The 20246-nt window shown below is 44.7% G+C and overlaps 1 protein-coding gene across 1 annotated transcript in view; it reads left to right on the top strand.

The window, feature by feature from the left end:
* Nucleotides 1-20246, top strand: part of myo9aa (myosin IXAa) — a 223211-nt gene that overhangs the window by 199357 nt on the left and 3608 nt on the right. The window contains 16 exon segments of the mRNA XM_065012316.1: nt 860-959; nt 1511-1711; nt 2558-2661; nt 4346-4476; nt 4648-4871; nt 5913-6032; nt 6698-6886; nt 7848-7898; nt 9346-9457; nt 9840-9901; nt 10026-10218; nt 10368-10496; nt 10721-10826; nt 14876-15007; nt 17305-17428; nt 17684-17737. Of these exon segments, the coding sequence (XP_064868388.1) occupies nt 860-959; nt 1511-1711; nt 2558-2661; nt 4346-4476; nt 4648-4871; nt 5913-6032; nt 6698-6886; nt 7848-7898; nt 9346-9457; nt 9840-9901; nt 10026-10218; nt 10368-10496; nt 10721-10826; nt 14876-15007; nt 17305-17428; nt 17684-17737 (2032 nt within the window).

Here is a 20246-nt window from a genome sequence, read left to right as displayed (position 1 = left end):
TATCATGTACTGTAGGTACCTTTACCAGCCAACTACACATGGAGTTATCATGTACTGTAGGTACCTTTACTACCCAACTACACATGGAGTTATCATGTACTGTAAGTGCCTAACTACCCAACTACACATGGAGTTATCATGTACTGTAAGTGCCTTAACTACCCAACTACACATGGAGTTATCATGTACTGTAAGTGCCTTAACTACCCAACTACACATGGAGTTATCATGTACTGTAAGTGCCTTAACTACCCAACTAGACGTGGAGTTATCATGTACTGTAAGTGCCTAACTACCCAACTAGACATTGAAACACATGGGAGATTATTCCTAAAAACGTATATCATACATCATTCTTAACCTCTGAAATGAAACCAAGAGCCCTAATAGATGCATAGTTCACATAAAGGTTATATAAGTAAAAAACAAACATCAGAAAAATAGGTGTTGCTTGAGAATGAATTGGTTTGGAATAATGATTTACTATTTCACAGAAACTTAAAGGTACAATATGCAGAAATCACTAATAGTTCGCCTAATTTCAGTTTATGACAACAACTCTGATTGTAGAGAATCATTATACCATCTAAACCGCTGTGAAATATATTTTCCATAACCAAAAACATTGTATTTTCAGCTGTTTGAAACTGGTGTACAAAACCAAAAGTAAAAGATGCTAAACAAAAGCATAGAAATAGTGCCCATAGAACAGATCTACCACTTCTTAGACTTGCTTTCAATGAGTGACAGATCTATAATTCACATATCTATGTGAAGTTGGTCAGGTTGCTCTAAAAGCTACATATTGCAGCTTTAACCCCCTCTTCATTCCCTGACTCAATGACTCTATATGTTTTAGGTTTGACAAGGAGAAGCCTGTCAATCAAGAGAAGCCTGTAGCAGTCCCAAAAGAGGGCCCCTCAAGCACCAAGCCCACCATAGGACTGAAAACACAGGAGGTGAGTGAATGGCAGAACCGGTAGCATTTGTCATAATGTTTGTGTGTATTTGCATGTCCATATCAAATAATCAGACTGATAAATAAATATTGTGTGTGTATTTGCATGTCCATATCAAATAATCAGACTGATAAATAAATATTGTGTGTGTATTTGCATGTCCATATCAAATAATCAGACTGATAAATAAATATTGTGGGTGTATTTCTGTATATGTTCGAAGGGTTTGCATGTGTTTACATTTGGAGCAGCGTCGTCCAGGTTAGGGGAGGGTTTGGTCGGGGTTGGCCATCATTGTAAAATAAGAATGTTTTCTTAACTGACTTTCCAAGTTAAATAAAGGTTCATTTAAAAAAGACATCTTAGAGAGCGAGAGACCGACGGAATAAAAAGATGACGACACAGAGAGAAAGTTGCACAGATTGAAAAGGGCAACATCGGGGCATCCAAGACCCTGTCTAGTATCCACAGGTCCTAAAGAGGAAAGCAGCGTTCATTGGCCTGTTTGTGAGTGTGTTTCAACTGTTGTTATATCGTTTTTGGTCAACCAGGTCAGCAGGGCGGGCCACAGAAAGAAAGCCCGCATGGCTCGGACACGCTCTGACTTTCTGACCCGCACGCCGACCTCCTCGCTGGGGGGCGAGTCGGAGGAGGACGAGTACGACGGAAAGCCCCCCCTCTCCTCCCCTCCCCCCTACTCCCCAACCATCCCTAAACAGGATTCCTTTGAGTGTTTCAGTGACTCAGAGATGGTAAAGAAAACAGACCCATACCTCAACCTCGGCCTCACACCCCAATTCAACTAATAGAAGTTCACATTGGGACGGCCATCTTTTTTCCCCTGCTGTTAACCCTCTTCAGCACTGGCTGGGTAGACCTGTGCTACCGTGCAACTCAACTAAAACAACCTACGCTTTAACTAGATTTTTCCTTTTCCTCCGAGCATAAACTGTTTCAATGATGCTAACACACTCTTCTCTTTAAAACCTGATCAAGGTTCTAGCCTAACTTAGTCTGTCTCCTCACTTCTTCACAGCCCAGAAGTGATACTCTCCTTCTCCGTTTTCCTCTGTCAGCATAATCAGCCATGGCATGTGTTACTGTAGCTTGTTAGCATGTTAGCTTTCTCTTCTCACCAGTAGCCCTGCTCTCTGACCGAACCCTGGGATCCTGGGTTGAAGGTCATCGCTCAATCTTGACCTTCCTCCCTGATGATGAATTAACACACATTCCTGACCTCTTTACTTCAGCGTAACATAAACTGTCTTTATTGTGCTATCTGGCTATCCATGTTAGCTATACTGCTAGTCAGGTATGCTAGTGAAAAACTGAGCTATAGACAGTATTGAATAATGTTAGACTTGAGTACAACTGACAACTCAGGCTAGTGGAAGTGCTACATTTTGTCAAGGAATCCATTGTTGTACTGCCATCTACTGGCGTAGAGGAAAATCCTCCTGTCTCCTGTGAGATAGGAAAATGTAGATGTAGAGTAACACGACTTCAGTTAGTACTGTAGATATTGAAAAGTCTCTTTTAACTGTCATATCTATTTATGTATGATGTCATTGACATTGTGTCATTCATTGGTGTTTCAGCCTTCCACCAGCTCTGAGGAACAGAAGAAGATGCATAAGGCCATGTCATCGGGAGATCTGGCCAAAGTTGACACGATACGCAAGAACGCCCAGTCAGATGGAAGGTTTGTTCCTATCATGGTGTCCATTGTAGTAATTTTAATACAGTTTACACTGAGTTTACAAAACATTACGAACATCTTCCTAATGTTGAGTTGCATCCCTCCCTTTTGCCCTCAGAACAGCCTCAGTTCGTCAGGGCATTGACTCTACAAAGTGTTGAAAGCGTTCCACAGGGATGCCGGCCCATGTTGACTCCAATGCTTCCCACAGTTGTGTCAAGTTGGCTGGATGTCCTTTGGGTGGTGGACCATTCTTGATACACGTGGGAAACTGTTGAGCGTGAAAAACCCAGCAGTGTTGCAGTTCTTGACACACTCAAACTGACCACCCTGGCACCTACTACCATACCCCATTCAAAGGCACTTAAATATTTTCTCTTGCCCATTCACCCTCTAAATGGCACACATACACAATTAATGTCTAAATTATCTCGAGGCTTAAAAATCCTTTAACCTGTCTCCCCCCTTCATCTACACTGATTTGAAGTGGATTAAACAAATGACATCAAGAAGGGATCATAGCTTTCACTTGAATTCATCTGGTCAGTCTCATGGAAAGAGCATGTGTTCCTTAATGTGTTGTACACTCAGTGTAGATAGCAATGCATATGAGGTAGAGGGGCTTGATAGCCTCACTTGATTTCTTGGTTAGATTCCTCAATAATAATCTAAAGTACTCAATACTCAATAGAAATGGTGGACATGGGTTTGATTTTGGAGGATTATGAAGGTTGGATCACCAACTGTGTCAAGCTGTGATTTCAAGCCATGTGCTGTAGCTGTTAGGGTTCAGGTTAGGGTTAATGAAGCTGTGATCTGTGTCTCCTACCACCAGGGTTAGGATTAATGAAGCTGTGATCTGTCTCTCCTACCACCAGGGTTAGGATTAATGAAGCTGTGATCTGTCTCTCCTATCACGAGGTTTAGGGTTAATGAAGCTGTGATCTGTCTCCTATCACCAGGGTTTGGGTTAATGAAGCTGTGATCTGTCTCTCCTACCACCAGGGTTAGGGTTAATGAAGCTGTGATCTGTCTCTCCTATCACCAGGGTTCAGGTTAGGGTTAATGAAGCTGTGATCTGTCTCTCCCCCCACCAGGGTTAGGGTTAATGAAGCTGAGATCTGTCTCTCCCCCCACCAGGGTTAGGGTTAATGAAGCTGAGGTCTGTCTCTCCTATCACCAGGGTTAGGGTTAATGAAGCTGTGATCTGTCTCTCCCCCCACCAGGGTTAGGGTTAATGAAGCTGAGATCTGTCTCCCCCCCACCAGGGTTAGGGTTAATGAAGCTGAGATCTGTCTCCCCCCCACCAGGGTTAGGGTTAATGAAGCTGAGATCTGTCTCTCCTATCACCAGGGTTAGGGTTAATGAAGCTGTGATCTGTCTCTCCTACCACCAGGGTTCAGGTTAGGGTTAATGAAGCTGTGATCTGTCACTCCTACCACCAGGGTTCAGGTTAATGAAGCTGTGATCTGTCTCCCCCCCCCACCAGGGTTAGGGTTAATGAAGCTGAGATATGTCTCTACCCCCACCTGGGTTCAGGTTAGGGTTAATGGATCTGTTTATCTGTGATCTGTCTCTACCCCCACCAGGGTTCAGATTAGGGTTAATGAATCTGTGATCTGTCTCTCCCCCCACCAGGGTTCAGGTTAGGGTTAATGAATCTGTGATCTGTTTCTCCCCCCACCAGGGTTCGTGGTAAGATGCGTTTCTGGGGTAAGACGAAGCAGGGTGAGAAGAAGTCGTCCAGAGAGAAGCTGTTCTGTGGAGGTGACTCCATGGATGCAGATGACGGAGACACGGGGCCACTGCTAGGAGAAGGTGGGGGAGGGTTAAAGGTCATTGTGGGGTTCAGCAGGTTTAACTGTCAGAAGAAGACACAGTGAAGATCACTACCAAACTTAATAAGGGAGTCTAGAAGACTTGAACGAAAGGCGTTAGACTTACTATGCTGCTACTCTGTCTGTCTCTCCATCCCTTCCTCCCTCCCAGCAGGACAGGATTACATGTCACCGCCTCGTAGTCCAGACCTGACCCTGGAGCGGGGGGCCAAGGAGTTCAAGGAGAACAAGGAGCCCTCGCCAAAAGTGAAGAGGCGACGTAGCGTCAAGATTAGCAGTGTTGCCCTAGAGCCTGCCCAGTGGGGGAACGATGCACTGCAGATCCTCACCTGCACCAACGACTACAGGAGCATGAACGACTTCCTCATGAAGAAGGTACACACACACAATCACCCCCCCCCCCCCACACACACACACACACACGTACCCACAGACACACACACACCAACACAATCACCCGTCCAGACATGCACCCACCCAAACACACGCACGCACACACACACACACCCAACCACACACACTCGCACCCACCCACACAAATACACACACAGAAATATGCAGGCATATGCGTTGTGGTGTAAAGTACTTGTGTAAAAAAATACTTTCAAGTACTACATAAGTAGGTTTTTAGGGTACTTTACTATTTATATTTTTGACTACTTTTACTTCATTACTACGTTCCTGAATAAATTTTTACTGCCTACATTTTACCTGACACCCAAAAGTACTCATTTTGAGTGCTTAGCAGGACAGGAAAATGGTCCAATTCACGGATTTATCACGAACACGTGGTCATCCCTGCGGCCTCTGATCTGGCAGACTCACTAAACACACATCTTTTATAAATGATGTCAGAGTGTTGGAGTGGGCCCCGGGTTATCCTTCATTTTTTTAAACAACAAAACCGTGACATCTGCTTTGCTTAATATAAGGAATTTTAAATAATTTATACTTTTTCTTTTACTTTTGATACATAAGTATATTTTCAACCGAATACTTTTAGACTTTTACTCAAGTAGTATTTTACTGGGTGACTTTCACTTTTACTTGAGTAACTTTCTATTATGGTATCTTTACTTTTACTCAAGTATGACAATTGGGTACTTTTTCCACCACTGCATATGCAGACTCGCACACATGGACACAAAGCACACACTCGAACATACACACACACACACACACACACACACATATAGATACATGCAGATGAAGAAAGAGTGTTATTACAACAGCACGAGGAAGGTAGAGCTTTCAGGTTGGTTACCAATATAAATCCTCTCTTTGAATGTTGAGCTTTGAACAATGAAGCTTCTGAATATCTGTGTTGAGGTTGTCCAGTGTCCAGACTGATGTGGTTTTATAATGCTCATGTACTGAAGCCCGTTTTTATCAAACAGTTGTTTTTGTTTGGTTTAGATCAGTGACCTGGTGGCTGAGGACGGCGGTAAGAAAGACACAATGGTGGACGTGGTGTTTAAAAAGGCCTTGAAGGAGTTCCGCCTCAATATCTTCAACTCCTACTCTACTGCTCTAGCGGTTAGTACAGTAGTGCAACAACCCTGAAACCCAGGCTTCCTAATACCGTTGTATTTAAATGTCAGTAGTTACATGGTAACTACTTTACAGTTGTGTCCTTAATGCCTATGTATTTAAATGGCAGTAGTTACATGGTAACTACTTTACAGTAGTGTCCTTAATGCCTATGTATTTAAATGGCAGTAGTTACATGGTAACTACTTTACAGTAGTGTCCTTAATGCCTATGTATTTAAATGGCAGTAGTTACATGGTAACTACTTTACAGTAGTGTCCTTAATGCCTATGTATTTAAATGGCAGTAGTTACATGGTAACTACTTTACAGTAGTGTCCTTAATGCCTATGTATTTACATGGTAACTACTTTACAGTAGTGTCCTTAATGCCTATGTATTTAAATGGCAGTAGTTACATGGTAACTACTTTACAGTAGTGTCCTTAATGCCTATTTATTTACATGGCAGTAGTTACATGGTAACTACTTTACAGTAGTGTCCTTAATGCCTATGTATTTAAATGGCAGTAGTTACATGGTAACTACTTTACAGTAGTGTCCTTAATGCCTATGTATTTAAATGGCAGTAGTTACATGGTAACTACTTTATGTCCTTAATTTTAAATGTAGTTACATGGTAACTACTTTACAGTAGTGTCCTTAATGCCAGATGGATGATGGGAAGAGTATCCGCTATAAGGACCTGTACGCCCTGTTCGAGCAGATCCTGGAGAAGACCATGCGCCTGGAGCAGAGGGACTGGAGCAAGTCGCCCGTCAAGGTCTGGGTCAACACCTTCAAGATCTTTCTGGATGAGTTCATGACCGAGTACAAGCCCATGGACAGCACCATCAGCAAGGTACCACCTCCACCACTGACATTCTGTCTGGTGCAATTGATTGTTATTGCAGCCATTGGCATCATGATTTTAGCTAACCCTCTGCATCAGACTGATGGGAAGAGTATCCGCTATAAGGACCTGTCTGAGCTCCTGGAAAGACCATGGTTTGGAGCAGAGGGACTGGCAGTTATATCTGGGTCAGACCTGAAGATCTTTCTGGATGAGTTTAGGTGGGCTAGGACAGCAATGTTCAGCAGATGAAACCTTCTGTCTGGTTTAGGTGGCCATTGCTAGCAGCTAATCACACTGTGGTAGATGAAACCGTGGTTTAGGGTAGGCTAGCAGTAATGTTGGTAGATGAAACTGGCTAGCAGTGCTGGTAGATGAAACCGTGGTTTAGGTGGGCTAGCAGTAATGTTGGTAGATGAAACCGTGGTTAAGTTAGGCTAGCAGTAATGTTGGTAGATGAAACCGTGGTTTAGGTGGGCTAGCAGTAATGTTGGTAGATGAAACCGTGGGTAAGGTAGGCTAGCAGTAATGCTGGTAGATGAAACCGTGGTTTAGGTGGGCTAGCAGTGATGTTGGTAGATGAAGCCATGATTTAGGTAGGCTAGCAGTAATGCTGGCAGATGAAGGTGTGGTTTAGGTGGGTTAGCAGTAATGTTGGTAGCTGTGTGTGTGTGTGTGTGTGTGTGTGTGTGTGTGTGTGTGTGTGTGTGTGTGTGTGGGGTCAGGTACAGCATTGCTACAGTGGCCTGGTTAACTACTGGTGCTAACCACTTCCAACACCCAGGTGGCTAATTCAAACACTACAGGTCACATGAAGCCCTTGGCTACTATACTAAGCCCCTCTAAAAGAGAGTGTCCGCTGGAAAAGAGCATTGTGGTCTTTACGATCTTAGTAATTGATAAGCTACCAGGGTATTGCAGTATTTGTTGTTGTTTTTGGAGCTCTGTTATATTTGGTTGTCTTTCCCAGCAGGTCCCCAAAACCGAGCGAAAGAAGAGGAGGAAAAAGGATGCTGATATTGTGAGTGCCTGCTCTTACTGTTTTTTAAACTAGAAGTCAACCGTTTTGGTATGAGACTGAAGCCAGACTGATCTTAAAGGTATAGTCAGTGGGGGCCTCCCGAGTGGTGCAGTGGTCTAAGGCACTGCATCACAGTGCTAGCTGTGCCACTAGAGATTCTGGGATCGAGTCCAGACTCTGTCGCACCCGGCCGCGACCGGGAGACCCATGGGGTGGCGCACAATTAGCCCAGCGTCGTCCGGGTTAGGGGAGGGTTTGGCCGGCAGGGATGTCCTTTTCCCATCGCGCACTAGTGTCTCCTATGGCGGGCCGGGCGCAGGGCACGCTGACACGGTCACCAGTGTCTCCTATGGCGGGCCGGGCGCAGGGCATGCTGACACGGTCACCAGTGTCTCCTATGGCGGGCCGGGCGCAGGGCACGCTGACACGGTCACCAGGTGTCTCCTATGGCGGGCTGGGGTCACCAGGGCGGGCTGGGCGCAGGGCACGCTGACACGGTCACCAGGTGTCTCCTATGGCGGGCTGGGCGCAGGGCACGCTGACACGGTCACCAGGTGTCTCCTATGGCGGGCTGGGCGCAGGGCACGCTGACACGGTCACCAGGTGTCTCCTATGGTGGGCTGGGCGCAGGTGTCACGGGCTGGGCGCAGGGCACACGGTCACCAGGTGTCTCCTATGGCGGGCTGGGCGCAGGGCACGCTGACACGGTCACCAGGTGTCTCCTATGGCGGGCTGGGCGCAGGGCACGCTGACACGGTCACCTATGGCGGGCTGGGCGCAGGGCACGCTGACACGGTCACCAGGTGTCTCCTCCAACACATTGGTGCGGCTGGCTTCCAGGTTAAATGGGCATTGTGTCAAGAAGCAGTGTGGCTTGGTTGGGTTGTGTTTCGGAGGACGCACGGCTCTCGACCTTCACCTCTTCAGAGTCCGTGCGGGAGTTGCAGCGTTGAGACAAGACTGTATCTACCAATTGGACACCACGAATTTGGGGAGAAAAAGGGGTAAAAAAAAAATTAAACTTTTTTTTTTTCAATTAAATAAAAGAAATGTATTGTCAGTGATGCACGAAGTAAACAGAAATATCGGGGCAATTTCCGTAACAACTAAGAGCATTGAAGCACGAGGCGAAAGTTCTCCGCTATTTTGTTCCCGCAGCTATCACACTGTACCAGATTGAACAGTGGACATGTGCAGATACTCTGTGGTACTCTGATATTCTGTGAGTGCATCGTCTTGCATTGCACTACTATGCAACATCTGTGTTGCTGCTCGTCTCCATTTAAAACATATTAACCGCCTGTCAGCAATGCTTCTATCTGTCCTTTAGAGAAAAAAGGAAATCGGCTAGTAACTAGAATACACAGGAGAGTCAGAGACAATAGAAAGCATTCATGTCAACATAAACTTGGCTCTTTTCTCACCTGCTCTTTGCTGCCCCCTACAGGTGGAGGAACACAATGGCCACATCTTCAAGGCCACCCAGTACAGTATCCCCACCTACTGCGAGTACTGCTCCTCTCTCATCTGGATGATGGACAGGGCCTGCGTCTGCAAATGTGAGTACTCGTGCGCACACACACACACACACACAATACAGGCACGCAAGCACACACACACACACGTTACTACTGTGCACGTCCTCAGCGGCCCTTTGGCCAAGCCTTGAGCTGTGGCCCCTCCTAACCCCTCCTACTAATCAGATTGTGTTCAACTGGACTCATGTGGTCTGCAGCCCCTTATCCTCCACAGTTTTCTCAAGCAGCAGTCGGAAAGGATGTTTTCTCCTCCCTGGTCAATGTTGCATCTGTCTCTTAGCCCTGTAGTCAGTTAGTTAGCGGCCATAACCTTTTGTTTTTCCTTCCATGTTAACAATGCGGAGGCACTGTCTTTCTGTGGAAAATGGCGCTGACTTGCATTTCTCTGGCTGTGTTTATCCAGTGTGTCGCTACGCCTGCCACAGAAAGTGCTGCCTGAAGTTGACCACCAAATGCAGCAAAAAGGTAAGGCCACGACTAGATCAACGTACATTGATATTTATTCAGTAGAAGCTGTGTGTGTGTGTTTGTGTGTGTGTGTCCACATGCGCTCCTACATCTCTTTTTGTGTCTGTGTGTGTGTGTGCAGTACGACCCAGAGCTGTCGTCCAGGCAGTTTGGGGTGGAGGTGTCCCGTCTGACCAACGAGGAGAGGACAGTGCCCCTGGTGGTGGAGAAGCTCATCAACTACATTGAGATGCACGGCCTCTACACAGAGGGCATCTATAGGAAGTCTGGCTCCACCAATAAGATCAAAGAGCTCAAGCAGGGACTGGACACAGGTACTGTATACATGCTAACAAAGACCAGGGTGAGGCACCTAGTTACGCTAATGGCTATTTGCAATTGAAAATGTCAACGCTATGGCTAAAGATAACTTCAACCCGGGATGCTTGTTTCATTCTGACATTTTGACTGTTTGTCCACACAGACGTGAACAACATGAACTTGGATGACTACAACATCCACGTTATCGCTAGTGTCTTCAAGCAGTGGCTCCGGGACTTACCCAATCCGCTTATGACCTTTGAACTATACGAGGAGTTCCTCCGCGCCATGTGTAAATACTCAGACCTTCCTGTCATTTTAATTTCTGATAAATGTGTCCTTAAATCCTTACTTGTTTTATTTATGTATGTAGTTCAACATCATTGTTGGACATTGAAAATAACTTCTCTCACTGACCTACAACAGGATATTTTATTTCAGATGAATATATCAAAAACCGATTCAAAACCCCATGAAAAATGTTATCAATATGTTTGGTGGTGAATATGTTTACAGGCCTGCAGGACAAAAAGGAGGTGATTCGAGGGGTCTACTCTATTATCGACCAGCTCAGTAGAACTCACCTCAACACTCTGGAACGGCTCTTCTTCCACCTAGTTAGGTAACAGACGTTCTCCTCCCTCTATTGCACTAGTATCTGCTGTAGCATTTGTTCGTCACGTCAAATCAAAAGGGAAATGCCAGAGAGAAGATTCGTCCAATAACAGAACATTTCTGTAATGTCCTAACTCTTAAGCCTATCACCTTTAGTAAGAAGTTGGAACCAAACTTCACACATGTATTATGCTGCAGTGCCTTCACAAATGATTCATACCCTTTGACTTATTGCACATTTTGTTGTTACAGCCTGAATTCAAAATGGTTGAAATATTTTTTCCCCCTCATCCATCTACACACACTACCCCATAATGAAAAAGTGAAAACATGTTTTTATTTTTTTATTTTAGCAAATGTATTGAAAGTGAAATACAGAAATATGTCATTTACATACAGGACCAGTCAAAAATTGGACACACCTACTCATTCAAAGGTTTTCTTTATTTTTACTATTTTCTCCGTTGTAGAATAATAGTGAAGACATCCAAACGATTAAATAACACATATGGAATCATGTAATAACCAAAAAAGTGTTAAACAAATACAAATATATTTATATTTTAGATTCTTCGAAGTAATCACCCTTTGCCTTGATGACAGCTTTGCACACTCTTGGCATTCTCTCAGCCAGGTTCATGAGGTAGTCACCTGGAATGCTTTTCCAACAGTCTTGAAGGAGTTCCCACATATGCTGAGCACTTGTTGGCTGCTTTTTATTCACTCTGCGGTCCAAATCATCCCAAACCATCTCAATTGGGTTGAGGTTGGGTGATTGTGGAGGCCAGATCATCTGATGCAGCACTCCATCACTATCCTTCTTGGTCAAATAGCCCTTACACAGTCTGGTGGTGTGTGTTGGGTCATTGTCCTGTTGAAAAGTAAATGATTGTCCCACTAAGCACAAATCAGAGGGGATGACATCGCTTCAGAATGCTGTGGTAGACATGCTGGCTAAGTGTGCCTTGAATTCTAAATAAATCACTGACAGAGTCACCAGCAAAGCACCCCCACAGCATCACACCTCCTCCTCCATGCTTCACGGTGGGAACCACACATGCGGAGATCATCCGTTCACCTACTCTGCATCTCACAAAGACACGGCGGTTGGAAGCAAAAATTGAACATTTGGACTCATCAGACCAAAGGACAGATTTCCAACAGTCTAATGTCCATTGCTTGTGTTTCTTGGCCCAAGCAAGTCTCTTCTTATTATTGGTGTCCTTTTAGTAGTGGTTTCTTTGCAGCAATTCGACCATGGAGGCCTGATTCACACAGTCTCCTCTGATCTCCTCTGAACAGTTGATGTTGAGATGTGTCTGTTACTTTAACTCTGTGAAGCATTTATTTGGGCTGCAATCTGTGGTGCAGTTAACTTTAATGAAGTTATCCTCTGCAGCAGAGGTAACTCTGGGTCTTCCTTTCCTGTGGTGGTCCTCATGAGAGCCAGTTTCATCATAGGGCTTGATGGTTTTTGTGACTGCACTTGAAGAAACGTTCAAAGTTCTTGACATTTTCTGTATTTTTTATGTATTTTTTATTTCATCTTTATTTAACAAGGTAGGCTAGTTGAGAACAAGTTCTCATTTGCAACTGCGACCTGGCCAAGATAAAGCAAAGCAATGAGACAAAAAAACAACAACAGAGTTACACGTGGGATAAACAAAAGTACAGTCAATAACACAATATGTGCAAGTAGAAATACTGGTGTGCAAAAGAGTAAAAAAAGTCAATAAAAACAATATGGAGAAGAGGTAGGTAGTTGGATGGGCTATTTACAGATGGGCTATGTACAGCTGCTGCGATCGGTTAGCTGCTCAGATAGCTGATGCTTAAAGTTATTGAGGGAGATGTGTCTCCAACTTCAGTGATTTTTGCAATTCGTTCCAGTCATTGGCAGTAGAGAACTGGAAGGAAGGGCAACCAAAGGAGGCTTTGGAGGTGACCAGAGAAATATACCTGCTGGAGAGTGTGCTACGGGTGGGTGTGTTATGGTGACCAGAGAAATATACCTGCTGGAGAGTGTGCTACGGGTGGGTGTGTTATGGTGACCAGAGATATATACCTGCTGGAGAGTGTGCTACGGGTGGGTGTGTTATGGTGACCAGAGAAATATACCTGCTGGAGAGCGTGCTATGGAGGGTGTGTTATGGTGACCAGAGAGCTGAGATAAGGCAGAGCTTTACCTAACAAAGACTTATAGATGACCTGGAGCCAGTGGGTCTGGCGACGAATATGCAGCGGGGGCCAGCCGACAAGAGCATACAGGTCACAGTGGTGGGTGGTATATGGGGCTTTGGTGACCAAACGGATGGCACTGTGATGGACTGTATTGACTGACGTTCATGTCTTAAAATAATGGTGGACTGTCGTTTCTCTTTGCTTATTTGAGTTGTTCTTGCCATAATATGGACTTAGCCCTATTTGGTAAAAGACTATCTTCTGTATACCACCCCTGCCTTATCACACAACTGATTGACTCGCAATAAGAAGGAAATCAATTCCACAAATGAACTTTTAACAAGGCACACCTGATAATTAAAATGCATTGGTGGTGAATGTGTTTTCAGGCTTGCAGGACAAGAAGGTTGAGAGAATGCCCAACAGTGTGCAAAGCTGTCATCAAGGCAAAGGGTGGCTACTTTGAAGAATCTCAAATATAAAACATATTTTTCATTTATTTAACACTTTTTTTTTTCATAGTTTTGATGTCTTCACTATTATTCTACAATGTAGAAAATAGTAAAACATCAAGAAAAACCCTGGAATGAGTAAGTGTATCCAAACTTTCGACTGGTACTGTAAGTATTCACACCCCTGAGTGTTAGAATCACCTTTGGTAGAGATTACAGCTGTGAGTCTTTCTGGGTAAGTCTCTAAGAGCTTTGCACGCCAGGATTGTACAATATTCTTCAAGCGCTGTCAAGCTGGTTGTTGATCTCTGCTAGACAGCCATTTTCAAGTCTTTCCATTAGATTTTCAAGATGATTGTACGTCTGTAACTGTAACTAGGCCACTCAGGAACATTCCATGTCAATCTTGGTAAGCAACTCGTGTATATTTGTTTTTTTAGGTTATTGTACTGAACAGGACATTTTTCTCCCAGTGTCTGTTGGAAAGCAGACTGAACCAGGTTTTCCTCCAAGGTTTTGCCTGTGTTAAGCTCTATTCCATGTATTTGTATTATTTTGAAACTCTCTAGTCCTTGTCGATGAAAAGCATACCCATAATATGATGCAGCCAACACCATGCTTGAAAATATAAAGAGTGGTGCCTTATTGCGAACAGGATGCATGTTTTATTCTGTACAGCCTTCTGTTCCCTCCTGTCATTTAGGTTAGTATTGTGGAGGAACTACAATGTTGTTGATCCATCTTCCGTTTTCTCTCTTCACAGCTATTAAACTCTATAACTGTTTTAAAATCACCGTTGGCCTCGTGGTGAAATCCCAGGGTGGTTTCCTTCCTCTCCGGCAACTGTAATAGGAAGGAGTGTATTGATACATACACCACCCAAAGTGTAGCTAATAACTTCACCAGGCTCAAAGGGATATTCAATGTCTGCTTTTCTTTTGTTTTACCCATCTATCAATAGGGGCCCTTCTTTGCGAGGCATTGGAAAACATCTCTGGTCTTTTGATTGAATCTTTGTTTGAAATTCACTGCTCAACTGAGGGACCTTAAAGATAATTGTATGTGTGGGGTACAGAGATTAGGTAGTCATTCACAAATCATGTTAAACACTATTATTACACACAGACTCCATGCAACTTATTCTTTTTCTCCTGCATTTATTTATGCTTACCATAACAAAGGGGTTGAATAGTTATTGACTCAAATGTTCAGCTTTTCATTTTTATTACATTTTAAAAAGAAAATAGATGTAAAAACATAATTCCACTTTGACATTATGGGGTATTGTGTGTAGGCCAGTGACTCAAAATCTCAATTCAATCTCATTGTAAATTCAGGCTATAAACCAACAGCATGTGGAACAAGTCAAGAGGTGTTATGAATACTTTCTGAAGGCACTGTTTTTGTTTGATGTATTCTCCAGGATCGCAGGGCAGGAGGACACCAACCGTATGTCGGCCAACGCCATAGCCATTGTCTTCGCCCCCTGCATCCTCCGCTGCCCCGACACCATCGACCCCCTGCAGAGTGTCCAGGACATCGGCAAGACCACAGCGTGAGACCACAATCCTACTGCTGCTAATATAGTATCCTACTACTGCTGCTACTATAGTATCCTACTACTGCTGCTACTATAGTATCCTACTACTGCTGCTACTATAGTATCCTACTACTGCTGCTACTATAGTATCCTACTACTGCTGCTACTATAGTATCCTACTACTGCTGCTACTATAGTATCCTACTACTGCTGCTACTATAGTATCCTACTACTGCTGCTACTATAGTATCCTACTACTGCTGCTACTATAGTATCTTACTGCTGCTACTATAGTATCTACTACTGCTGCTACTATAGTATCCTACTGCTGCTACTATAGTATCTTACTGCTGCTACTATAGTATCCTACTACTGCTGCTAATATAGTATCCTGCTACTATAGTATCTTACTACTGCTGCTACTATAGTATCTTACTGCTGCTACTATAGTATTCTACTACTACTACTATAGTATCTTACTGCTGCTAATATAGTATCCTACTACTACTGCTACTATAGTATCTTACTACTGCTACTATAGTATCCTACTACTGCTACTATAGTATCCTGCTACTGCTACTATAGTATCCTGCTACTGCTACTATAGTATCCTGCTACTGCTACTATAGTATCCTGCTACTGCTACTATAGTATCCTGCTACTGCTACTATAGTATCCTGCTACTGCTACTATAGTATCCTGCTACTGCTGGCTATAGTATCCTGCTGCTTCTGTAGTATCCTGCTGCTATAGTATCCTGCTGCTATAGTATCCTGCTGCTGGCTATAGTATCCTGCTGCTTCTGTAGTATCCTGCTGCTATAGTATCCTGCTGCTGCTGTAGTATCCTGCTGCTACTATATAATCCTGCTACTGCTGCTGTAGTATCCTGCTGCTGTAGTATCCTGCTGCTGCTGTTGTAGTATCCTGCTGCTGCTGCTACTATAGAATCCTGCTGCTGCTACTATAGAATCCTGCTGCTGCTGCTAATATAGTATCCTACTACTGCTGCTACTATAGTATCTTACTGCTGCTACTATAGTATCTTACTGCTGCTACTATAGTATCCTACTACTGCTGCTAATATAGTATCCTGCTACTATAGTATCTTACTACTGCTGCTACTATAGTATCTTACTGCTGCTAATATAGTATCCTACTACTACTACTATATAGTATCCTGCTACTGCTACTATAGTATCCTGCTACTGCTACTATAGTATCCTGCTGCTGCTACTATAGTATCCTGCTGCTGCTACTATAGTATCCTGCTGCTGCTACTATAGTATCCTGCTGCTACTATAGTATCCTGCTGCTGCTACTATAGTATCCTGCTACTGCTACTATAGTATCCTGCTGCTTCTGTAGTATCCTGCTGCTATAGTATCCTGCTGCTATAGTATCCTGCTGCTGCTGTAGTATCCTGCTGCTACTATATAATCCTGCTACTGCTGCTGTAGTATCCTGCTGCTGCTGTTGTAGTATCCTGCTGCTGCTACTATAGTATCCTGCTGCTGCTGCTACTATAGTATCCTGCTGCTGCTACTATAGTATCCTGCTGCTGCTGCTACTATAGTATCCTGCTGCTGCTGCTACTATAGTATCCTGCTGCTGCTGCTACTATAGTATCCTCCTACTGCTGCTACTATAGTATCCTGCTGCTGCTTCTACTATGGTATCCTGCTGCTGCTTCTACTATGGTATCCTGCTGCTGCTACTATAGTATCCTGCTGCTGCTTCTACTATAGTATCCTGCTGCTGCTGCTTCTACTATAGTATCCTGCTGCTGCTACTATAGTATCCTGCTGCTGCTTCTACTATAGTATCCTGCTGCTGCTTCTACTATAGTATCCTGCTGCTGCTTCTACTATAGTATCCTGCTGCTGCTGCTACTATAGTATCCTGCTGCTGCTGCTACTATAGTATCCTCCTACTGCTTCTACTATAGTATCCTGCTACTGCTTCTACTATGGTATCCTGCTGCTGCTACTATGGTATCCTGCTGCTGCTTCTACTATAGTATCCTGCTGCTGCTTCTACTATAGTATCCTGCTGCTGCTTCTACTATAGTATCCTGCTGCTGCTTCTACTATAGTATCCTGCTGCTGCTTCTACTATAGTATCCTGCTGCTGCTTCTACTATAGTATCCTGCTGCTGCTACTATAGTATCCTGCTGCTTCTACTATAGTATCCTGCTGCTTCTACTATAGTATCCTGCTGCTTCTACTATAGTATCCTGCTGCTGCTACTACTATAGGATTACATAGATGTAGTACTAGACTGCAATGTGACCATGGCTCTTCCTGTTCTAGGTGTGTGGAGCTCATCATCGGAGAGCAGATGAATAAGTACTGCGCCCGGCTAAAGGACATCAACAGTCTGGAGTTTGCAGAGAACAAAGCCAAGTGCAGATTGACCCTCATTCGGAGATCAATGGTAAAGTCAAGAGTTATAGCTGTTCATCACCACTATCCACAGACCGTATTTGACAAGACATCAACTCCCATCAACTAACTAACTTATCCTGTTAAAACACTGTTCTTAAATTAAACCCCCCCAACTAGCTAACTTATCCTGTTAAAACACCCTTCTTAAGTCAGCCTACCTTGAACCACCACCTCTTCACACTAACTCTGTTTTCTCCCATTTTAATCCTGTCATTCCCCTTCCTGTCTTTCCTTCCTAATCCAGAAACCTGTACTAATTGCTGTTAGATTTATGACCATATCCCGCAGTACTGTCCCGGTATGTATCCACTCACTGTTACCAAGCCCAGGCTCGCCTAATCATAGTCAGCTGTCAGCTATTTTGTTGTGGCATTGATCACTGCTCACCGTGCCCACCTTGTCCTAATGCCGAGGTCTGCCCGGTGTCCTCCATCCTCACAACATGGCGCCACCTCACTTTGTCCATGTCTGGCTGACCTATCTCTCACTTTCTTTCTCTCTGCTCTCTGGCTCTCCTCTCTCAATCCATCTCTCGATCCCTCTCTCGCTCCCTCTCTTGATCCCTCTCTGATCCCTCTCTCTCCTCTCTTGCTTTTTCCTCTCTCTCTCTTTTTCCTCTCTCTCTCACTTTTTCCTCTCTCTCCTCTCGCTTTTTCCTCTCTCTCCTCTCGCTTTTTCCTCTCTCTCCTCTCGCTTTTTCCTCTCTCTCCTCTCGCTTTTTCCTCTCTCTCCTCTCGCTTTTTCCTCTCTCCTCTCCTCTCGCTTTTTCCTCTCTCTCTCCTCTCGCTTTTTCCTCTCTCTCTCTTCCTCTCGCTTTCTCTCCTCTCGCTTTTTCCTCTCTCTCCTCTCGCTTTTTCCTCTCTCTCTCTCGCTTTTTCCTCTCTCTCCTCTCGCTTTTTCCTCTCTCTCCTCTCGCTTTTTCCTCTCTCTCCTCTCGCTTTTTCCTCTCTCTCCTCTCGCTTTTCCTCTCTCTCCCTCTCGCTTTTTCCTCTCTCTCCTCTCGCTTTTTCCTCTCTCTCCTCTCGCTTTTTTCCTCTCTCTCTCTCTCGCTTTTTCCTCTCTCTCTCTCTCGCTTTTTCCTCTCTCTCTCCTCTCGCTTTTTCCTCTCTCTCTCCTCTCGCTTTTTCCTCTCTCTCTCCTCTCGCTTTTTCCTCTCTTTTTCTCTCGCTTTTTCCTCTCGCTCTTCCTCTCGCTTTTTCTCTCTCGCTTTTTCCTCTCTTTCTCTCTCTCTCTCGCTTTTTCCTCTCTCTCCTCTCGCTTTTTCCTCTCTCTCCTCTCGCTTTTTCCTCTCTCTCCTCTCGCTTTTTCCTCTCTCTCTCTCTCGCTTTTTCCTCTCTCTCTCCTCTCGCTTTTTCCTCTCTCTCTCCTCTCGCTTTTTCTCTCTCTCCTCTCGCTTTTTCCTCTCTCTCTCCTCTCGCTTTTTCCTCTCTCTCCTCTCGCTTTTCCTCTCTCTCTCCTCTCGCTTTTTCCTCTCTCTCTCCTCTCGCTTTTTCCTCTCTCTCTCTCTCGCTTTTTCCTCTCTCTCTCCTCGCTTTTTCCTCTCTCTCCTCTCTCTTTTTCCTCTCTCTCCTCTCCTTTCTCTCCTCTCCTCTCTCTCTCTCTCGCTTTTTCCTCTCTCTCTCCTCTCGCTTTTTTCCTCTCTCTCTCTCTCGCTTTTTCCTCTCTCTCTCTCTCGCTTTTTCCTCTCTCTCCTCTCGCTTTTCCTCTCTCTCCTCTCTCGCTTTTTCCTCTCTCTCTCTCTCGCTTTTTCCTCTCCTCTCGCTTTTTCCTCTCTCTCCTCTCGCTTTTCCTCTCTCTCTCCTCTCTCTTTTTTTCTCTCTCTCTCTCCTCTCTCTCTCTCTCCTCTCGCTTTTTCCTCTCTCTCTCCTCTCGCTTTTTCCTCTCTCTCTCCTCTCGCTTTTTCCTCTCTCTCCTCTCGCTTTTTCCTCTCTCTCTCCTCTCGCTTTTTCCTCTCTCTCTCCTCTCGCTTTTCCTCTCTCTCTCCTCTCGCTTTTTCCTCTCTCTCTCCTCTCGCTTTTTCCTCTCTCTCTCCTCTCGCTTTTTACTCTCTCTCTCTCTCGCTTTTTCTCTCTCTCTCCTCTCGCTTTTTACTCTCTCTCTCCTCTCTCGCTTTTTACTCTCTCTCTCCTCTCGCTTTTTCTCTCTCTCTCCTCTCGCTTTTTTCTCTCTCTCTCCTCTCGCTTTTTCCTCTCTCTCTCCTCTCGCTTTTTCCTCTCTCTCTCCTCTCGCTTTTTCCTCTCTCTCTCTCTCTCGCTTTTTCCTCTCTCTCTCTCTCTCTCTTTTTCCTCTCTCTCTCTTTTTCCTCTCTCTCTCCTCTCGCTCTTCTCTCTCTCTCTCTCGCTTTTTCCTCTCTCTCTCCTCTCGCTTTTTCTCTCTCTCCTCTCGCTTTTTCTCTCTCTCCTCTCGCTTTTCTCTCTCTCCTCTCGCTTTTTCCTCTCTCTCTCTCTCGCTTTTCTCTCTCTCCTCTCGCTTTTTCTCTCTCTCTCTCTCCTCTTTTTCCTCTCTCTCCTCTCGCTTTTTCCTCTCTCTCTCTCTCGCTTTTTCCTCTCTCTCCTCTCTCGCTTTTTCCTCTCTCCTCTCTCGCTTTTTCCTCTCTCCTCTCTCGCTTTTACCTCTCTCCTCTCTCGCTTTTACCTCTCCCTCTCTCGCTTTTTCCTCTCTCTCTCTCTCGCTTTTTCCGCTCTCTCTCCTCTCGCTTTTTCCTCTCTCTCTCCTCTCGCTTTTTCCGCTCTCTCTCTCTCGCTTTTTCCTCTCTCGCTTTTACCTCTCTCCTCTCTCGCTTTTTCCTCTCTCTCTCCTCTCGCTTT

Source organism: Oncorhynchus nerka, linkage group LG27 (genome assembly GCF_034236695.1).
Source record: "Oncorhynchus nerka isolate Pitt River linkage group LG27, Oner_Uvic_2.0, whole genome shotgun sequence".
NCBI classification, from domain to species: domain Eukaryota; kingdom Metazoa; phylum Chordata; class Actinopteri; order Salmoniformes; family Salmonidae; genus Oncorhynchus; species Oncorhynchus nerka.
Note: the sequence above shows the minus strand (reverse complement) of the source record. Positions and strands in the feature narration are given on the sequence as shown.